The sequence below is a fragment of the Clytia hemisphaerica genome, unplaced genomic scaffold (genome assembly GCF_902728285.1).
Source record: "Clytia hemisphaerica strain Z4C2 unplaced genomic scaffold, Clytia hemisphaerica genome assembly, whole genome shotgun sequence".
Classification (NCBI taxonomy): domain Eukaryota; kingdom Metazoa; phylum Cnidaria; class Hydrozoa; order Leptothecata; family Clytiidae; genus Clytia; species Clytia hemisphaerica.
Window position 1 is genome coordinate 35,334 of NW_027104372.1, and position 21,521 is coordinate 56,854.

Sequence of the window (21,521 nt, forward strand, 5' to 3'; positions counted from 1 at the left end):
ATTGACTTCCAGGCTATATTCTGAGCCCTGTTGGACCATTCTGGGACTTTTGAATCCTCAGATTCTAAGGTCCTAAGTCTTAAGTCTAATGTTAAAACTCAGAGTTAAAACTCTATTCGTCTAACCTAATTTAGAGCGCTTCCAAAATACTTGTGGGTATAAGATTTCGTGGGAATTTCCCTTCTGTCTCAAATATTACGGCCAGGATTGTAGGTTACGGGGATGCGCCGCTGGTCAGGCTTTCAAAAAGTCAGAAAAACTACAAACTAGAGACTGAAAAAGTACGAAATAAGCCTAGATGTGTCTTTCGCAATTGTGAAGAAGCCAGGAGAAATCCATGAAAGGATAACATTTTGATCTAACCTCCAAACAGCTCTTGATGCTTCACACATTCCACGCATGCGCTTTAAATAAGGTCATAAAGATCCCTTTTTAAATTTTAAGGCTCTAAAGGGCTCTATACAGATATCATTCTGACAAATCTGACAGGGTCCGAAACGGGGTCCCGAAATTTCAGTCGAAATTTACCAATTTTCAAAAGGTGCTCTTAAATACCGTCATACCGACAAAATTTTGGGTCAAATACCGTAATACCGTCGATGAAAGAAGCCTAATCCCGATAGATACCGATATTAGATTCGATTTATGATTTTTTTCGAGAAGAATGAATTTTTGGTTATCAAATTTTTAGTGCAGTAACAAATTAGAAAGTGTACAAAGCAAATCTGGTACTTATAGTATCTAAAGCTATCCTTAATAATATAAATTCATACTTAAGCTATGGTATTAATATACAATACATAAAATCTACTGTCACGTTAATTTGGGTAGTGGGATAGCTAGCAATATTTGCCAATATTTGATGGTTGGAGAGCGTCGGCTGTTGGTTGGAGAGCGTCAGTTGTTGGTTGGAGAGCGTCATTTGATGGTTGGAGAGTATCGGCTGTTGGTTGGAGAGCGTCATTTGATGGTTGGAGAGCGTCAGTTGTTGGTTGGAGAGCGTCATTTGATGGTTGGAGAGCATCGGCTGTTGGTTGGAGAGCGTCATTTGATGGTTGGAGAGCGTCGGCTGTTGGTTGGAGAGCGTCGGCTGTTGGTTGGAGAGCGTCAGTTGTTGGTTGGAGAGCGTCATTTGATGGTTGGAGAGCGTCGGCTGTTGGTTGGAGAGCGTCGGCTGTTGGTTGGAGAGCGTCATTTGATGGTTGGAGAGCGTCAGTTGTTGGTTGGAGAGCGTCATTTGATGGTTGGAGAGTTCGGCTGTTGGTTGGAAAGCGTCGGCTGTTGGTTGGAGAGCGTCAGTTGTTGGTTGGAGAGCGTCATTTGATGGTTGGAGAGCATCGGCTGTTGGTTGGAGAGCGTCATTTGATGGTTGGAGAGCGTCGGCTGTTGGTTGGAGAGCGTCAGTTGTTGGTTGGAGAGCGTCATTTGATGGTTGGAGAGTTCGGCTGTTGGTTGGAGAGCGTCGGCTGTTGGTTGGAGAGCGTCAGTTGTTGGTTGGAGAGCGTCATTTGATGGTTGGAGAGCATCGGCTGTTGGTTGGAGAGCGTCATTTGATGGTTGGAGAGCGTCATTTGATGGTTGGAGAGCGTCGGCTGTTGGTTGGAGAGCGTCGGCTGTTGGTTGGAGAGCGTCAGTTGTTTGTTTTGCGTCAGCTGTTGATTGGAGAGCATTAGTTGTTGGTTCGTTAGAAACTGTAGCTTCCACCGGTTCGACATGGCGGTATTTTTCTGTTTGAGCAGCCTGTTTCGAAATATCCACACTGTACAAATAGTGAGGCAAAGTACCAGTTTTTTTCATTGTGATTTCCTGTCGGACCAAACGCTGGCGAACACCTTTGGTGTAAAGTTTCAGCCCATGATCGCATTTCTTCCCCGTCTGTCTTGTTACGTACACCAGCCTTTGAATGTTTTTTCGGTAGTGTATTTAAAGTCTGTTCAATGTGCAGTATTTTTTTGTAGTATTTTTTTTTGTATTTTCTATAATTCTTCAAGGAAGTCTTCAATCGTAATAAATTTGGTAACGTTGGATGGAAAGATATTCAAAAGCACAATATTCTGCATAAGTTTTAGAAAATTAAGCAAAAGCCAAAAAAAACGAAGATGAAAAAATAATTTTTGATACAAGCATGGTATGAATTTAGATTTTTACACCATTTTGGGAAGATGAGAGATCGGCGATCAGAAAAATATATACTTGCATAGGGAACATTATCAAATTTTATTACAATCGAAAAGTTCCTTGTAAAGTTAAAGAGGGAAGAAAAATAACTGCAGATTTATCTTGAACAGACTTTTATGAGAGGCACCCTCCTCTACCTTTTGGATAGATAGGTAAAGTCAATGAACTCCATTCAGTAAAATCTCCTTCCTAGCGCCCACGTAGGGAGAAATATGGAAGTTTTGAGAAAATTTTGGAATTTCAGTCCCGCAGGGTCTATTTTTTCGAATTTCAGCGGCACATCCCCGTCAGTTGGCAAGGGTAGTACCCCGAGGGGAGGGGGATACTAGGGTTGCGAGCTGACGGGGGGTGGTGCCGCCCGAGTTTCGACCCTCGGACCCTTACCGGGACTAAGAAGGAGAAAACAAAGGCAAATTTTGGGAATCCTACGACCCCTTTAGCGGGACAAATTGGACCAATTTTCGATCTTTCTAGATTTTGAAAAGTGATAGGGCTCCCAGCCTCTATTGTAAACAGAAAGTTTTGAAGAGCATCTGAATAAGAATTCTTCAGAAATGAAAAAAAATAATATTGCAAATAGGTGCAAAAAGACGATGCTTCAACGCCATGAAGAGGAGGCTTTGTAGAGCTTTGTTAGGTTTTCGAAAACTTTTTACAAAACGTTGTAGTTGTAAACACACACGTTTTAGCGTATTAATATATAGATAACCCAGGCGGGGGCACTCGATTTTTAAAACGACCGTACGTTCGGCCAAAAATCAGGTCTCTACAATCGGACCCTTACAGTGCAGGTAAAATTTGGCTGAAAATCGATCCTTATAGTCCAATTTTTTGAAATTTATTAAATTTTACCTCAAGATTTGGTATTTTCTCAAATTTTACACCCTTACAGTGCACTTTTTCTCACTTGCTCACAAATCAACCCTTACAGTGCACTTTCCAAAGTCCAAAAAACCTACCCTTAAGGGCCGCACGTCCGGTAGGTCACTTATCTGGAGTGCCCCCCCCCCCCCCCCGGGATAGATAACCAACAAAAACCTATTGAATATATGTTTTATTATATTCCGAAAATCAGTGCCAAAATACTTGGCACAAAGGGAAATTCCCCACGAAATTTTATAACTACAAGCAATTTGGAAGCGCTCTAAATTAGGTTGAGACCTGAGGACCTTGGGATCAGAGGATTCAAAGGTTCAAAAATGGTCCGGTAGGGCCTGAAATATAGCTTGAAATATAGCCTAGAAACCAATAAATCCCTCTCAGCTCGAAAAATTCGATGAAACCAAGTTGAAGGCCCGAAATTGACATTCTCGCTCGAACTTCAACTTTCGAAAAATGGTAAAATTATCATAATTGCCAATATGTCATGGCACTGATTGTAGAGGTAAAAACAAAACATAAATTATGTGAGTAGGTAACTCTCGGACGGAAATTACATTTACGATACGCATCCCCCAATATTAAAACATTAGAGGGGATGCGTGCAGCTGCAGCCTAGATCTCTCCCAGCTAGCAAGCAACGTTGTTCGACGTCCATTTAATGTTTACATCAACGATATAACGTTAGATTAATGTTGAAACACGTCGTGTGCCAGCTGGACTGCTTCAGTCAAAACGAGCTTAAAAATAAGTCTGGAAAGTACTAAGACATGATGTATCTGCATAACTGAGTAAAGCTAGTTTTACACCAATTTTTTGATCGCATATAGGCGACTGCTAGCCTGGATATCCAGGCTGTAACCTTTTATTTTTGATGTTTCTGGTTGACCGGCTGGGTTCGGAAGGCAGCACATGCGTACTTCATCGATTCAAATACTGTCCGAAGGTAACAGTTTATCGACCATGTGTTTCCAAGCATCTTTGAGGGCGTTTTTCCACCAGTGACGGCTTAAGCTAACTGGATTAATAAAACTTTTTCATAAAACAATGAAAATTCATATAATTTTTGGAATATTGTATTTCTCAGAAGCACAGGATAAAAACACGGGGGGGGGGACAGCTGGGCAAAATGACCGACGGGTATGTAGTGGGATGGAGCATGTTGAATTGCACCAACGCAAAAAAAACTTCTCTTAAGGGTGCAGTTTTTGGCCAGCACATACCGTCAGTCCGAAAAACCCAGCGTCCCCCGGATAGAAATCGTTAAATCTTTTGTATTTTGCACGCACGGGCGTGTATGAGAGAACAAAAGAGCGAGGATAAGCGGATCAGGAAATACAAAGGATATTTCGGTTTTCTGCTGTGTTTTGGGCGTTTTATTCAGCGTCTTATTATACGTTTTGTTAATCCTTTTAGCTTAATCCGTCAGTCCAAAAACACCTAGGTTGACCAACCTGTAAATAGCAGAAACATCAAAATAAAAAGATACTTTATAACAAAAACAAGCAAGAGAGGGAGGATAAGAGGATAAAGAAATAAACAGCTTGAGCTAACAGGATTAAACGAAACACGCAATAAAACGCTGAATGGCCCAAAATTATTATACAGGGTGTCCCTAATTAAAGTATCGAGTTTGAACATGCGATTGAGTAGAAAAGTTTGTGTGTGTTATCGCTAAAATATAAGAACGTTCTCCATCACACAGGCTTATTACAAAAGGTAGTTACAACGTATAAATTAATCGTAATGACAAAGAAAAAAGAGGGAGAGCTTAAAATACAATTTTGTGAACACGCACATAAAACTTTCTACTCATAGTTGTGTTTCGACTTTAATTAGGGACACCCTGTACGTTTCGTTAATCCTGTTAGCTCAATTTAATAATTGCCTAGACATGAACAGTTGGAACAATTTTTCTTCAACTTTTCATTGTATTTTCATTACGTGACGGTGACAAAAATTGTTTTGTTGAGATTCTTATGAGGTGATTTAGCCACTTTTGTTTATGTTTCAGTTTGATGACATTTGTTTCAAAGTGGTCCCAGACCTTAAAATTTTTCTGCAGTAAAAAGCAAAATCATTAAAGTAATAAAAAAATAACTTTTGAAACTTTTCATTGCAGTTACTACGTGACGATAACAAGAATAGACCTTATCGGAGTTTTAGATTTTTCTAAAAAAGCGATGAATTGTTGGATTGTTTCGAGTGTATTACAATAGAATTGCCTCAAGGAATTCCTAAGAGATTTCTATTGTAATACACTCGAAACAATCCCACAATGCATCGCTTTTTTAGAAAAATTAAAACTCCATAAGGTCTATTGTTTTGTTGAGATTTCTCTGAGGCGAATTGGTTTAGCAATTAAACTGCAACTTGCTTATGTTTTATTTTGATGAAAGTTGTTTCAAGACCTTAAAGTTTTCTGCAGTAAAAAGCAGAAACATCAAAATAAGAAAATAATTTACATCTTTGATATCCAGACTAAAAAACAGTGTTTATTGAAGGAAAGAAAATGGAAGAAAGCAAAGCTTATAAAGAATGGATCATAAGACGCGAACGAACAAAATATGTCGGCTATTTCTTAATGTTACTTTATGGTTTGGAATCAAATGCTGTTTTAGTATCACTTATGTATTACCTTGCTGAATCGTTTGGAATGGATGATCAAACTGCCCGAACTTACTTCAGTATTTCGGAAACGTTTAATGCAGTCGGACAGTTTTTTGGTGGATTACTTCTCGGACGGTATACGGACGTCACGAGAAATTTACGATATGCTTTTCTGGTTAATTTATTTGCAATCTGTGTAGGGAATTTAATGTATTCTCTTAATTTTAACATATGGTTATTGCTTATTGGTCGATTGTTATGTGGATTGAATGAAGCATTACAAACATCACTAGGAGGTGTGTTATTTGCGTATTTCAAACACATTTTTGTAAAGTAAGAGGGGAAATCCTTAGGGCCCATGACAGCTTTTAGGTGACGCATCTAAACCGGATCCATTTCAAAGAAGGGCAAATTTTTTTTTGTCATAATTCTACACTCTATTAGGAGCATAATCTAAAAAATTTGCCCTGATCTAAGTACCCTACGAAAACCATTTTTAAGGCCTCTTCTGAATCTCGGACGCTGGTCTAATAGGACTTTTGTGGATATAGTTTTCTCTACCTATCTCGAGAAAATTAACGTCAAAGTTGCGGTTTGACGTCATTCCCTGTCGATTTGATAACAATAATATTAAAACACAAAGGTTTCAGACAAATTATTCATTTTGTGAAATATGAAGCAGTTCTAAAATTTATCAACATGGCTGTTATTCCCAGAGCTCTGAGGCCATTAATTTTGACGGAAATGACAAAAAAAAATCCGTAGGAACATAAGAGCATGAAACTTGGCCATAAACCAATTTAAATTAATTTTAGTCTCAGAGTATCTCAAGTATGCACGAAGGTACGTGTATTTATTTAAGAGAAACAAACGTGTATAAGCCTGGAATAGAATTTGTCTATTTTCAAAGGAAAAGGGGGGAGGGATGTGTTAGATAAGGAGAAACTTGGTCTAATGAGTTGGATTCTTTCAAATTTTTCTTTTTCGTACACTGTTGCCCCGACTGTTGCCAATATAAAATTTACCTCTATCTTAAAATTATCTGGAGTGAAGACTTAAAAAGGCTGACACTATAAATGTGTGAAAAAAAACTATTCAAATTAAAGTATATCTGATTGACATAAAATAGTCACTTTTATTGACGATTGACTAAGTCAATCAGTGATATTTATGAATAACTATCTTTCTTCTATTTAAAGGTGAATTCAGAAGATGCTATAAAGACAAAGAATTGATTGACGTGTTTGGATGGTACGAAATTTGGTTTTCAGTTGGCATAAACGTTGGCCCAGGAATGCCGGTATTTTTCTCATGGGTTAACATCAAACTTGGAGGATGGAAAATTGACAAATATAATGCATTAAATGTTCTGTTATCTTTAATTGGTTTTATTATTTTCATTTTATCGTACTTTTTTGTTGCTGATCTATCAAAAGAATTAGATCACTTGAAGAAGGAATACGAGAACACAAATGAAATGGAAACACCAGAGAAACAAGAGGATGTCAAAGAGCTTTCTCCGTCAAAAACCGAAGATGCCGTTGACAGCAAATTCAGCATCATGGAATTGGTACAAGTAGATATTGTATCACTTGTTATTACTTATGGCGTAATCAGGTCAGCAAAATTTGAATTTAAAGTCATTCGCTTTAAAGCTATCACTTTGAAATATCAATCCCCATCAAGTTTCAATTCATTACCCCCCCCCCTTCCTACTGGCTGAAAAACCTTACTGGGTCCATGAGAAGGGGGTGTAATCATGAATTGAAGTTCCTAACGTGAACAACTTTTTACTTTTTCTTTTTAGGTACGCTACAAGTAGCTTACTTTCAATGATTTCTATGTATGCAATGTCTCTATTCCACTGGGGAATTACTTTTTTATCATGGATGCATCTATGTTCTGGGTTTGCTGTATATGCTTTTATCATCGTCCTCATTAAATATGAAATTTTCCAAGGTGTACAAAGAATGTATTATTTCTATGTATCATCATCCATATTTACATTAGTGGCTTTTATTGTGTTAATGTTACCGAGGCTATTCAATATCACATCGTTTCCAGAACAAATCACTTATCTAGTGATTGGTATGTTAATCAAATGTTGGATTTACTTTCATGCCCAGTCATCAGGAAAAGTTCTCTTGTTCACAACTGTTACTCCAGACAAATCTTGCACAATAGATGGTGTACGATCCACTTTTGGAGCAACCATGAAACTTCTCGCACTTGCCACTGGATTTTTATTTTTTGAAACTCCACAATGGTTTGTTTTACCCATTGGTATTATACAATTTTTAGCAATATGTATTGTACTTTATAGACATCATATTTATTTTTCTCATAATACTTTTCAATAATTTTAGTCAACTCTTGTTAATTCGAACTCAAACTAGTCTATACCAGAGTGTATCTCACGTTTATCGTTTCGTAGTACACTCTACGGCAATGAATTTTGAAATTAGCCGTAGATACTGGGTTTGTGTACAGACAAAACTCAAACAGGAAAACTTAAGGATCTTAAAACGCTCAAAAATCTTTTTAGATCATTTTCAATACACCTTTTCGAACGTAGCCGCTAATTGCCGCGCGGGCATTTTTTACCACCCTAAAACCGTCCCAGTCTTTTTTTCGCGTCTGAAGACAATAGAAAAAATTGAAAAAAAAGGATTGGATCGAGTTTAGGGTGTTAAAAAAGTCCGCGCGGCAATTGGCGGCTACGGTCGAAAAGGTTTATTTGATAGTAGACCGCCACCACCATAAAAGTAGTATAAACATTGCGCAAACCACGTGTCATTAAAGAGAACAATTAAAATCACGTGTCCAAAACCCCTCCAAAACAAACTTGTAAAACAATTGAACAATCAAAATTAGCCATATTTGGTTTGATTTTTTATATTGACATGTGACATTTGTTTTGATTTTGTACCTGCTTCATACAGTTTGTTTACAAATTTTCGCAAGTACTGTTATGTCCCTTTAAATCTACAATACACCGCCATTATCTTGAGATAGCACCAGCTTTGAAACATTTGTTGAACACAAAATAGCTTTCTTTCTCTATGTAATGGTTTTGTGTTCTCTTTTTGACAATACTTTATAAAGTATTGCTAGTGCTGTTGATCTCATTCATAAACTAACGTCATCCTTTTATCAAAAAATTACTTTTGATTACGGTTGTGATTACACTTGTGTTTGACACTGTTTCTACCTATCAAACTATCAAAAGCATAGTGTTTTCCCTTATTCGCAAACCACTTTCGATTTCGTGTTTACATTTTCATACAGTCCGGCTTCTATCAGATATAAAGCAAAGAACGAAAATTGGCGACCATTACAGTACCTGGCATAATGTTAAAGTAGGTGTTCCCCAAGGATCCATTCTAGGGCCGCTACTATTTAACATCTACATGAGAGATTTGTTCTACTTTCTTGAAAATAGAAATATAATGAATTATGCAGACGTTACAACACCTTTTGTGATAGCTGATTCTTGGGAACAGGTTGGTGAGGAGCTCTCGAATGGAGCTGCTATCATCTTTGAGTGGATAACCCAAAATCAAATGAAAGGAAATGCAGACAAGTCTGAGTTGATAGCTAACAAAACCAGCAAAGAAATCTTCATTACTATACAGAATGAACGCAACTCAGGCAAGATCCTAGGATTAACTTTTGACAACTGTCTGACTTTTGAGCCACATATTAACACGATTTATAAGAAAGCTAGCCAGAAAATCAGTGCACTTGCGAGGGTAGCACCGTACATGAATGAAAAGAAAAAGCAAAGGCTCATGAATGCCTTCTTTCGAAGTCAATTCAATTATTGTTCGCTTGTCTGGATGTTTCATGTTCGCAGGCTAGATCAAAAAATAAATCACCTCCATGAAAGATGTTTGAGGATAGTGTATTCTGATCATGCATCTACTTTTGAGCATCTCTTAGAGAAAGACGGTGCCATCAAATTCCACCATAAAAATCTTCAGTTGTTTGCAATAGAACTTTTCAAATGTAAAAATAACGTATCAGGTCTAACTAAAGAAATTTTCAAACATGATGAAAATATCAAAGTAAATCGCAAAACGCCTTACTTCAGATCAAGAGAAATAAACTCTGTTTTTCACGGTTCAGAGTCACTTTCATTTTTAGGGCCAAAAGTTTGGGAATTAATTCCGGATGAGTATAGAAATATAGTTGATCTTAGTATTTTTAAGGAAAAGATTAAGCAGTGGAGGCCTACAGCATGCCCGTGTAGAAACTGCCGGACCTATATTGACGGTGTCGGCTTTTTGTAATCACCTTACAAATTGTAAAGTAGCGTTGACTTTTATTAGCCTTTGTTGCTACCTGTTCGTCAACTTGAAATAAACTATTACATACATACATACATCCATACACTACCTTCCTTGAGCTCAATGTAGAAGATCGCGTCGACCTTCTCTCTGAATAAATCCTTAACATTTTTTCAAACTTTGTCCCAAGCAAAATCATAACAATCAGGGATAAAGATGCGTCGTGGATAACTTCTGAGATAAAGCAAATGCTTCCGGACAAGGCTAAAATATATCATCGTTGGAGAAAATGCCAAAATCCTTTAGATGGCCAGGCACTCGATGATATAGTTGTCGTGTGCATGTTGGCCATTAAAGCTGCCAAGGACAACTATTTTTCTCGTCTTGGCATTTCTTTAAATGATCCAAACATCGGAAGTAAGAAATACTAGTCCACCCTTAAGCAGCTCCTGAACATACGGAACCGGGGGAGTTGGGTACTAGGGTTGCGAGCTGACAGGGGAGTACCGCCCGACTTTCGAACTTTGGACCCTTATAGCGGGACTAGGAGAAAACTAAGGAACATTTTGGGAATTTTACGACCCTTAGCAAGACAAATTTGACAGATTTTGACCAAATTTCGATCTTTCAGGGGGTAAAAAGTTGAAATTTTCCTATTTTCCCGACCCTTAGTGGGACTGAAATTTGATTTTCTGATTTTTCCGACCCTCAGCGGGACTTTGGAAGTCCAAAAAAGGTACCCTTAAGGGCGGCACATAGCGTACTCTCTATTTGCCTAAGTACCCCCCCCCCCGTCATACGGAAAACCCCTAAAATTCCACCCATTCGCGATTAAAGAAACGTCCTTGTAGGCGATTTTTCTGAGAAGGCCGATATTCTTAATTCTTTTTTTGCAAACAAATGTTCTTTGATGGAAACTGGCAGCATGCTGCCACCTGAACAATTTCTCAACGACACCAGGCTAAATAACCTTGAAGTTGATGAAGAAAAAATCACATCAATTATTAATTTTTTGAACGTAAATAAGGCCCATGGTTGAGATAATGTTTCTACTCGTATGATCAGGATCTGTGGTGATTCTCTAGTAAAACCTTGGCTTAGTATATTCAATCTTTCCATCAATTCTGGCATCTTCCCATCACAGTGGAAGAAAGGCAATGTGGCGTTCCTGTCTATAAAAAGGGAGACAGGAGCATAGCTAAAAATTACAGACCAGTTTCTCTTGACGTGAACCCTTCTTTAGATACCAGGGGTGTGTTTTTAGATATTTCAATGGCATTCGATCGGGTATGGCACGATGGCTTGCTTTTCAAACTCAACTCTTATGGGGTGACCGGACCACTGCTTTCCTTAATACGTAACTTTCTTGATGATAGGCATCAAAGAGTTGTGTTGAATGGGAAAACGTCTGAGTGGAAGAGGGTCAATGCTGGGGTACCTCAGGGCTCGATTCTTGGTCCTTTATTCTTCTTAATTTACACCAGCGATTTCCCATTAAACCTTGAGTCAAAATCCAAAATCTTTGCTGGCGACACTTCCTCATTCCCCCTTGTGATGGATCAGCTCTTGAGCCTTGGGGTACTTAACAGAGATCTTGCCAGGATAAGTGAGTGGGCTCATCAATGGAAAATGTCTTTCAACCCTGACCCTTCTAAACAATCTGTGGAAGTCTATTTCACCTGCAGACACACTCCTGCTAATGCTCCAGTAATTTCTTTTAATAACACGAACATCTTTGCCAGTGAGCACCAGAAAAATCTAGGTCTTATCTTAGATTCAAAACTTTCTTTTGATCACCATCTTGATGAGGAGATAAAAAAGACCAATAAAGGTATTAGCCTTATTAACAGACTTCGCAAACATATGCCTAGGAGATCTCTTCTTATCATCTATAAATCTTACATTAGACCTCATCTTGACTACGGTGATATCATATATATGACCACCCAGGAAATACGTTTTTTTGTGCAGAAGCTTGAATCCATTCAATATAATGCCAGCTTAGCTATCACAGCTTGCTTTCGTGGAACGTCTCAGGAGAGAACATACTCTGAACTTGGCCTTGAAAGCCTTGCTGACAGGCACTTTGCCAGAGAATGATATTTTTCTATAAAATCATAAATAACCAAGCTCCGTCTTGCTTACGTAACTATCTGCCAGCAAGGCTTACAGAGCCAGTTAACATGAGAACAAATCCTATTTAACCTCTTAATATACGAACTGAGCGTTTTTTTCCTTACTGCATATTCCAGTGGATGGTAATATAAGAAATCTACCTTCTGTTAAGACCTTTAAGATTGCAATTTTAAAACTTTTGAGACCCAAACAATCTCGCGTTTTTTATGAACTCCGACTGTAATATTTCTAAATTTGACTCAAAAAGTATGGAATAATTAATAAAAGTTTTTTCTAACAATCAAGGTGTCTTTCTAAATCGACTTCTGGTAGGGTTTAGTCATCTCAACGAGCACAAATTTAGGCATGGTTTTCGTGATACTTTAGACCCTTTTTGTGGTTGTCGATCTAACTCAGTTAAAAATACCCAGCACTTCTTTCTGCACTGCTCTATATATTCCCATGCGAGATAATCTCTGTTCGACAAACTGCAAGACTTTCGTATTGTTTTCCTCCCACTAAACCCTTCTTATTTTTGTCGGCTTTTATAATACGGTTATAAATCTAATTTCAAATCAAACTATAATCCTTTCTGTCGTTGAATATACCCATGAATCTGGAACGTTCAGTGGTGCGTTATTTTAGTCTACTGCAACCATAGCTCTCTCCACGTCACACCTTGTTTTACTTTTTCCTTTCTTCATAGTCCTCAATAATCTCTGGCCATATAACTTAAGTTTCTAGCGGACGGAGGGACTATATTAATGTTTAGTAGTATTTCATGTACCCTGTGTTTATGTTTCAATAAAGAAGTCTGTCAAGGTCTTTGATCCTGGCACCTTGATTTAACATTCTTTCCAAAATCGATCTAGCAGACTCTTCTTCTGCTTTTGTTGATGTACAGGCACATCCTATGCGTAAAAATTCTGCTCCAATAGTTGCATAGAAAGTTTTAGAAGGAATGTTACTAGACTTAAAAGGCATTCTCACAATCGAAAAAGGAAACCTATCACGTTTGTCATATATAGAAGTCTGAATAAATCTCCCTAAGGAAACACTGTCCGCATTATATGTTCTTTTTTAAGCTCGAGCTCTGGTGGATAAATATTTTAAAAACATTTTTTCCATCATCATTAACAGCCAGTAGATCATCAATAAATCTGTAGGTGTTACAAAACTTTCTGCCTAAAAAAATCTTTTTTCTTCACCTGTTTTCACATACTCCGACTCAAAGTGGTACAAAAATAAATTTGCCATAAACGGGGCCGGATCTAATCCCAAAAGTTTGTCTAAAAATTCTTTCACCCAAATTGAAGAAACAGTTGTAGTCATAAACCGCCAAAACCGGGATGTCAGGAATCACCAAAAAAAGCCCCAACCCCAGAAAGATGGGAACACCCCCAAACCCATAATGGCGGACATGGTACTTTTTTATACAATTATACCGTTGGCAAGATAAAACAATTTTAAAATCGAAAAAAGTGCTGACTCAGCAAAAATAAGCGTTATAAACGATTTTATCTGAGCCTGAACCACCATTTTTGTCTGGATAGTTATGCAATTCTACCTGACTATTGTCCATTTAATATTTCACAGCATCATTCAAGAGATCTTTATAGAAAGAAAGAAGTTATCAAACTAAAAAGATAAAAGAGATTCATATAAGGTTGGTTTGCATGGTTTGATTCTATTTTGATTAAATTCTGGTTGATATTGAGTATGGTTTATTGGATGATGAGACATGTTGTTAAACAGTGTTGCAACTAGGTTTTGTGAATATGGACGGAAACCTTAGGATTAGATGGTCATTTGAACCAAAAACACTCTTACTGGCAAGACGGAAATGATATATTTGTATCTCAACTGGACGGATATCCGTCTACAGACGGAAAAGTTGCAACACTGTTTAAAGCTTTAGTGTACCAACCAACTCTTGGCTAAGTTTTTTAGTCTGTCTTTTATTGATGTAATTTTGGCTTCGTTTTGTTACTTGGGCAAATAGGGGTACGGGAATTTGCCGCTGGCCAAGGTACCTTCATTACCTTATGAGTCCCAGGTAGGGTTGCAAAAACGCAAAAATAGAAAAGTCACACGTAGGGTACATTTTTTGGGAATTTAGGAAAAAAGAGAACAATTTTGGTCCAATTCAGGGTAAATTCTTTCACAAATTTGGGCTAACTTTTCCAATAATCGAGTCCCACGTAGAGTACATTTTTCATATACCTCAGCGGCACACCCCCGTCCGTCGGTCGTCGTCGGCCCCCCTCCGGATTCGGGTTCTAGTATATCTGTAATTCTTGTCCATCTAAACTTGGTCAAAATAATTTTTAAAGCTTAGGCGAGACCAATTTAATTTGTTGTTCTACGGGCAGATCGTTAGAAAAATATGGGTCGGTCGGTCGGCAAAATAAGAATAATATATCATTTATCAGGGTTGGTAAGGTACCGAGAACACTTTCCAAAAAGTATCTGGATCAAAAATTCACTTTCTTTTTTATCTTCGATGAAGATCATAATAAAATTTTAGTGTATGGAATGCTTTTTATGATTTTTCAATTTCTTGAATTAATTTTCAGCTTTATTCAAGTTAAATTCTTACAAATAACTAGTGTGTAAAATATATTGTAGTGGAAATTCGATATTATCATCTTTTTGATTTTAACAAAAATAGGGTCAGTCGGGTCCGTAGAACAACAAATTAAATTGGTCTCGCCTTATTTCGAGGGTGTTCTTATTTTGTTCAAGGGTAATTTTATTCTGTTCAAAGATTATTCTTAAGAGCTTATCATTGTATGTGGTATTCTCACTTTCATTTACTTTTACTTGTTCATATAAATAAATAGCCCATAGGCTCTGAATAAGTTATAAGTATAGATAAGTTATAGTATGATTTCGAGTTTCGAAACTCGGTTTCTAAAAAAGAGAAACTCAGTATCCACCCTGTGTATTATAAGCTTTCTGATGCTTTGACTGTGCCAGATAATACCCTGGCATTGCTCGAACGCGTAAGATTACGTACCTTAAGTGAATTAATTTTGGCGTGGATTTAATTTGGCGAATGGGAAGGTTTTAGTCTCTGGTAAACTAAATAATACGTGGTATTTTACTGCATATTCATATATATACATATTCTCTATAGAATTTCTATCTTAAAAAAACTTCGTTAAATTTGGCGGGGATTTAATTTGGCAAATGGCCGATTTTTGAAAGTTTGGCAGGGATTTAATTTGGCGATTTCTGACAAATTTATGCACTGTAGCGGAACTTTGTAACGTTTGTAACGATTTTTTTATGATGTTTTGTTCTGAAAAGTTTCCATGGTGTCCATCAGTAAAGTAAAGAAAACCTTTGAATACACGCACACGAGGTTGAGAAAAATCAAGTTTAATTTATGAATTTTGTTCATAAATTATGATTGCTTAATCTACTTATCAAAACATAATACTTTTATAAAACCATGAACATATAAACGTCTGGACGTCTATCTTCTATTGTCTTTGAAGCTTCGTTGCCGTCTGTATTTCAAATCTGGTATAAAAAATCCGTTATTATTCCGTCACAGTTTTACTTCCTTGCATTACTTAAAAGGGTTGATAAGAAAAAGAATTATTCTCAATTTTTTTCATAAGCTTGCAATGTATTTTATCAACATTTTTCAACGCTGAAATGCAGAACTTCAACTTTTGAATCACTTTTGTCACTCCAATAATTTTTTTTATGACTTGATAAAAATAGTATGCCAAAGTTGAGTCCTTGTAATTGGAATATCATAATTTGAATCCCATACTCTCTAAAATTATTCCATACTTTTTGAGTCAAATTTAGAAATATTACAGTCGGAGTTTTGAGAAGCTGACGATAATTTTGCCTCTGTTATCTTTGTTATGATAAAAATCCAATTACCCTTGAAGCTCAAATTAGAGAGCGTCAACTGTACTGCCCGTTTTTTACTAACCGAATATTACGGTTCACTGTTTTCCCAGGAGTGGAAAACCTCAAATTTGAAGTTTTTGAATACCCCTAAATTGATTCTTTTCCAGAAAGCCCATACCCAAAACCATGCAAAATGACCAGTGGGGGCTTTTTTTGTTCAGTGGTAAAACTTATGTTTATAAGTTTTTCATAAGAACAAACTACCTTAAGGGAACTTATTTCGGCGGGAACTAATTTTGACGAGCGGCCAAAATCCTGAAAATTTTTTTAATTTTGGCGAGAACTTATTTTGGCGATTGATAAATTTTTTAATTTTAGCGGGAACTAATTTTGGTGAATGACAGCATAAATCTGTTCTATTTTACCTTATTTGAAGCTTTTTTTGTGAAATCAAGAAGTTATTTAGGCAAAATACCAAAGAACTTAATTTTGGCGAGAACTTATTTTGCCGAGTGAGCAAAATGATTAATTTTTGCTGGAACTCATTTCGGCGAGTTTCGTCAAAATTCGGCGAATTCGCCAAATTAGTTCCCGCCAAAATAAGTTTCCTTGGTATATAACAACACAACAAGCAAAAATATTAAAAACAAGTTAAAAATATTCTTAGACTCTCCAGTCGATTAAAAAAAGACTGTGCGGCCCAAAACTGGGCCTTTGAATTCAGACACTTGCGGTGCAAAGAAATTTAGCAAAATACGGTGCATTTTCTTTAAAGTGTTATACCATTTGCAGGCTAAATGGTCCAAATTTTACACCCTTTGGAGTGCAATTTTTTTCATCTGCAATCATTTTAATCTTTACTCTTAGGTGCCAAATAAACGGGGGGGTTCGAATAAACGGGGGGTTGGAAAATTTTTGAAATTTCAATAAACGGGGGGGACCTAATTGCCGGGGGGTTGGAAATTGTATTTATGAAAACCCAAAAATAAGGTAAATATAGGCTAAAATCAGGCTTTTTGGAGCAAAATAAGGGGACTTCTTTTAGCCAACTGAAAATATTCTTTAAAATTAATAAACGGGGGGGTCCTAATAAGGTCCGGGGGGGTTGGAAAATTTTCGAAAAATTAACAAGCGGGGGGGACCGTTTATTTGGCACCTAAGAGTACAGTGCACTTTGGGAAACTTGGAAAAGTGCCCTTAAGGGCCGAACGTTCGGTAGGTCGTTTACCTAGAGTGCCCCCCTCCCTCAGGAGATGATCTTATGATGTTCTTAATACACTCAGAGTTTCTTTACTTAAAAACTTAAAATGAGTTTAAAATTTCTGAAATCTGAGGCTTGAGATTATTCTTAATTTGTTCTTAGGTTTTGACCAATTTTCAGCTTCATATTCTTATAAAATTTCATTTATAAAAAAGGCGTCCTAATTGAGTCCTAACTTCTTATGAAACTCTTCATATGGAAAGATTTTTTTTCTTTTAACAGAAAATGGAATCACCATCACAGAAAGACCTGGACGACCCTCTCCATCATGGAATTCTTCATTTGAAATCCACAGAAGTCACACCTTTGCAACAAGGGAAACATGTTACTCAACAACTCGAAGAGTTAATAAAATCAAGAAAAAACGTGACAGAAATTGTCTCAGCACCGGACAATGTGATATCGTTTTACCAGGAAATTTTCCCTGAGGTTGCCACCGCCAACGACTTAGGTCGATCTACACCTGAAGCTATGAGACAGCTTGAAAACAATACGGTGGCAATTGAAATTGATGAAGGACCAACGCTTTTACCACACGAAGAAAAATATGATGTCTATATTGGAGGTCCTGCTGCATTATGTGGTGCTTCCATTCAAAGCAAATCACCGGAAGCCAAGAACGTCCTCTACATACATGACGGCTACAGAGGTGCGTCAAATTGGAAGGGATCAGCATCCTATATCCATATGAATGAAGCGGTACCAATCTACTATAATAAGGACAAAACAGTTGTCCACGCATTCTATCACAGTTTTCGAAGATATTTCCTACAAGCTCAAGGCATGGATTCCTACATTCAAAAATATGTAAAATCTTCGCCTCATTATACTCGATTATTAATTGACTTTCCAGCTGTTACACGGTATCCTTTTACTGCTTTGAAATTTGTGCTATCCAATCAGCTTGCATCGATTAAAGATATAGGAACTCTTTTCGGTATCGAAAGTCGTTTTAAACTACCAACAGCTTCTTACTCTATCAGCAAGTATCTTATCCCGCATGCACTGGCCGGATATGACATCCTAAAAACATTGAACCCTGGTAAAGATATTTGTTTGAAATCAAATGATAAAGCAAAGAGCCTTATGTATTTCGAAGGGGGTCACAACGAAGCTGATCTTATATACAAAATCATGGATGAGATTGTTGGAGCTGAATATTTCCGACGTAGAAATGTGTCTCAAAATGAAATCGAGGAAATGGGGTTTAGTTCGGATTATGGAGGTGCGTTTGTTGAGTTTTTTGATAATGGATACATGTTACCTGATGCTGATCAAACACTTGAAGAAATGGTGGTCGAGAATGGAGGTAATGATTAAAGTAAAAGTCTTTCAAAATCATTTCCCTTGATATCCCTTACTTGACCCTTATATAAGCTAACCGAATGGTTCATTCCAACCTTTTTTTCTGCGAATCAAAAAGGTGCTTAGAACTAATTTATTTATACTGTAAAGTCTCTTTAACTCAAACACGCATGGTCAAATTTGTTCGAGTTATGGAATAAACCTTATAAGGCATTATTAACGGAAAGAACGAAAAAAACTTGTTCGAGTTAAGAGGGCATTCGAATTATGGTGGTTCGAGTTTAAGAGTTTCCACTGTATTTCCTTGTTATTGTTAGGTCAAATCGAAGAAGGCTTTCATCTCCGGAAAATCTTGGTTAAACCAACCGACGACCATCAAGATGCAACAGCAACACGCATTGTCTTGCAGAACACCAAAACCAAAGAGTTTATCACAAGGAATGTGAAATCACTTTATCTTTCACTTGGTCCAAGTATGAGTCAACTGAAAGTATTACCACCCCTTAAAGATCGAACTTTAATGAACAGTCTTTTTCAATCATCCAATCTAATGAAAACTATGTTACCCATGGCTGGTGGAACATGTACCTTCTTGGTCAAAGTGGATATGTCTATTGTTCCTGAATCAAAATTAGAAAGTTTCAGGACCCATTTGACAGGGGTTTTACTTCATATTGTTCGACTTGGTGAAAAAGATGTTTACATCGATGGTAAGCATTTTAAGTATTTTACAATGCTGGTTGCTGGTGCAGCAAGCGTCAATCTTGACCGCTACACCAATCCTGAGCTCATATTAAACATGTTCGAATCTAATGCAAAGGAACTTCTCCAGTTAGGTCAAGAGGGGATGGAATATGATATCTTATCTGTACGAAGTTGTGCTCGTGGTGTGACTTCATCCAATTCACCACAATTTTTGGCTCCACTCCAAAACACAGTTATGGTTTATGGCCTAGGTGGTGTTGGCATGACAACAATGGCCGCTAACGCTTTATTTATGAAAGCCTTATTAGCGTTACGTACGGATGTTGCGGAGGGTAAAATCACTGAAAAGGAATTTTTCAATAATTTGAAATCGAGCAACTACGAATCGATACCACATTTTGATCACCCTAATCCATTCATTAGAGATAGCAGAAAATTTGTCAATCGAGATCTTCAACGTACAGCTAGAATGTTGGGTTTTCCAAAACGGCATTCGCAGGCTAATTCAATGGTCCAGCCGTTTATTTCTCAAGGTATCTCTAACACTTTTTTGAAGCGGATTAAAGCTTATATACCAACAGCATACACAATTACAAAAAACTTGGTTAAGAAATAAAAGCTACAATAATCGGAGAGCAATAAATTGATTAGCACAGGAATATTTATATTCACCCATAAACTTCGTCACCCTGAGGAAACCGAGCTTCGTCGAAATTTTGGTGTCTTTTTGAGAAGTCGAAGGGATTAGATTAGGAAAATATTATCTATAACATAATGCTTAGGAACTTTTGCAAGTATTTATAAGACATTTTGAAGCTGATTCAAGCTAATTTACAGAGAGCTTACAAAGCTTACAAGTTAGAAATTGTGACGCTGGAGGATCCGAGTTTGAATGATATTTTTTACATATTTTTATTTTTTACATTATTTTTAAATTCTTCTGTTTTTAAATCAGAAAATTCAGTGCAGATGTGGAAAATAGCAAATATTTTGCAGTGAAGATTGGTTTATTTGATTATTTTCAGTGGGGACAAAAATTGTAGGATAATTTTCCACCGGGGACGATATTTTGGCCAATTTTTCCAGTGGGAAGGGGTTCCAGTGGGTCTGCGAGAAGGGGGTGTAGTGTCCAGGGGGTTGATGCTTGTTCTGGTGTCAAGGGGTAGATTATTGAAAAATGTGGAGGATCCCACTCAACTTGAAAGACTTTGTCTTGAAGAGCCAATCATTCCAAAATTATAAGCAGAAATTTGGTAGCATAAAGCAATAGTGGTCAAATTATAAGACTTCTTCCATTTGAGACTGCCTGGCATTCTTTAAATTAGTTTTTTCATTTAGTATGATAGTGATTATGTTATTTATGGGGTTTTATTATAGTTAGGACTGATATCATTTTTTCTAGTTAAAACTAGATTTAGGATAGCTCAAATACACGAATACATTGTAAAAATGGAAAGATTAGGCTATGAAACCATTATAAGCGGTGTCTTATAAGTCCTGACTTTGAAGAAATTTCACCCTATCTTTAAAGATTTATTTTCAAGGTCTACAAAATTGAATACCGTATTACAATAAAAATAACCCCTTCAAATAAACGCCTCTCCTTGACGGAAAAATGTTCATTAAACGCCCCCTCAAATAAATGCCACCCCATTAGGAAGGGCGTTTAACTGAAACAAGTAGCTTTCCCTTCCTTGATTGTAAGACTCCGTACCACTGCGCAAAATTCATAAAAATTGTCTGGAAAACATTAAGAAAATGTTACCGTTTATTCTCAACTGTTTACCGAGTAATCGATAAACGGGAAAAAGGAAAAACGGTAACCAAGTACTGCCCATTGAGTTTAAAGCCCGAAGGGCTAGAGTGGAATTTCTAACCTTTCTCAGGCAAGAAAAAGTTAAGCCATTTATTTCCCATCCAGAACGCACCGCAATCATGACGACGGATTGTATCTAGTGGTTTCTTTGTTTTCGAGGACTGCATTTTTTGAAATCTAGTGATAGACTTTACTTTCAATCCGACGTTTGTGTAAAACCCACGCGCGGACGTTCTGGATAGGAAATTAAGTGGTTTCATTTTCCATCCAGGAGTCTCGCCTCTAGCCGTTCGGGCTTTAGAAGTCAATGGTACTGCACGTTTATTAGACTTTTTGCGCAGTGACAGTTGAGCAATATTGAAATCACTGCAATAATAAGAATAAGAAGCCTAAATAACATTCATCCAGATAAAGCGTAAAAGTAAAACTTTCTGCTGCAGTGTGTAAGTTGGAGGGTTAAGCCCCCGCAAAACATGAAACGAATTTTAAT

General features: G+C 37.1%; 1 protein-coding gene and 1 pseudogene across 1 annotated transcript; one reads left to right on the forward strand and one right to left on the reverse strand.

Moving 5' to 3' along the window:
• Positions 1 to 981: 981 nt before the first annotated feature.
• Positions 982 to 1,501, reverse strand: LOC136818604 (zonadhesin-like; annotated as a pseudogene).
• A 3,881-nt stretch (positions 1,502 to 5,382) lies between these two features.
• On the forward strand, positions 5,383 to 8,069 carry LOC136818590 (uncharacterized). The gene is made up of 3 exons (XM_067074921.1): positions 5,383 to 5,963; positions 6,867 to 7,284; positions 7,475 to 8,069. The coding sequence occupies exons 1-3, from the start codon at positions 5,570 to 5,572 to the stop codon at positions 8,025 to 8,027; spliced, it is 1,365 nt and encodes a 454-aa protein (XP_066931022.1). The 5' UTR covers positions 5,383 to 5,569; the 3' UTR covers positions 8,028 to 8,069.
• The last annotated feature ends 13,452 nt before the right edge of the window (positions 8,070 to 21,521 follow it).

Excerpts from the sequence above, each read along its gene's own strand:
- LOC136818590 (XM_067074921.1), top strand. The coding sequence starts at position 5,570 with ATGGAAGAAAGCAAAGCTTATAAAGAATGGATCATAAGACGCGAACGA. Across the intron at positions 5,964-6,866 it reads ATTACAAACATCACTAGGAG|GTGAATTCAGAAGATGCTAT; the intron begins GTGTGTTATTTG and ends TTCTATTTAAAG. Across the intron at positions 7,285-7,474 it reads ATTACTTATGGCGTAATCAG|GTACGCTACAAGTAGCTTAC; the intron begins GTCAGCAAAATT and ends TTTTCTTTTTAG.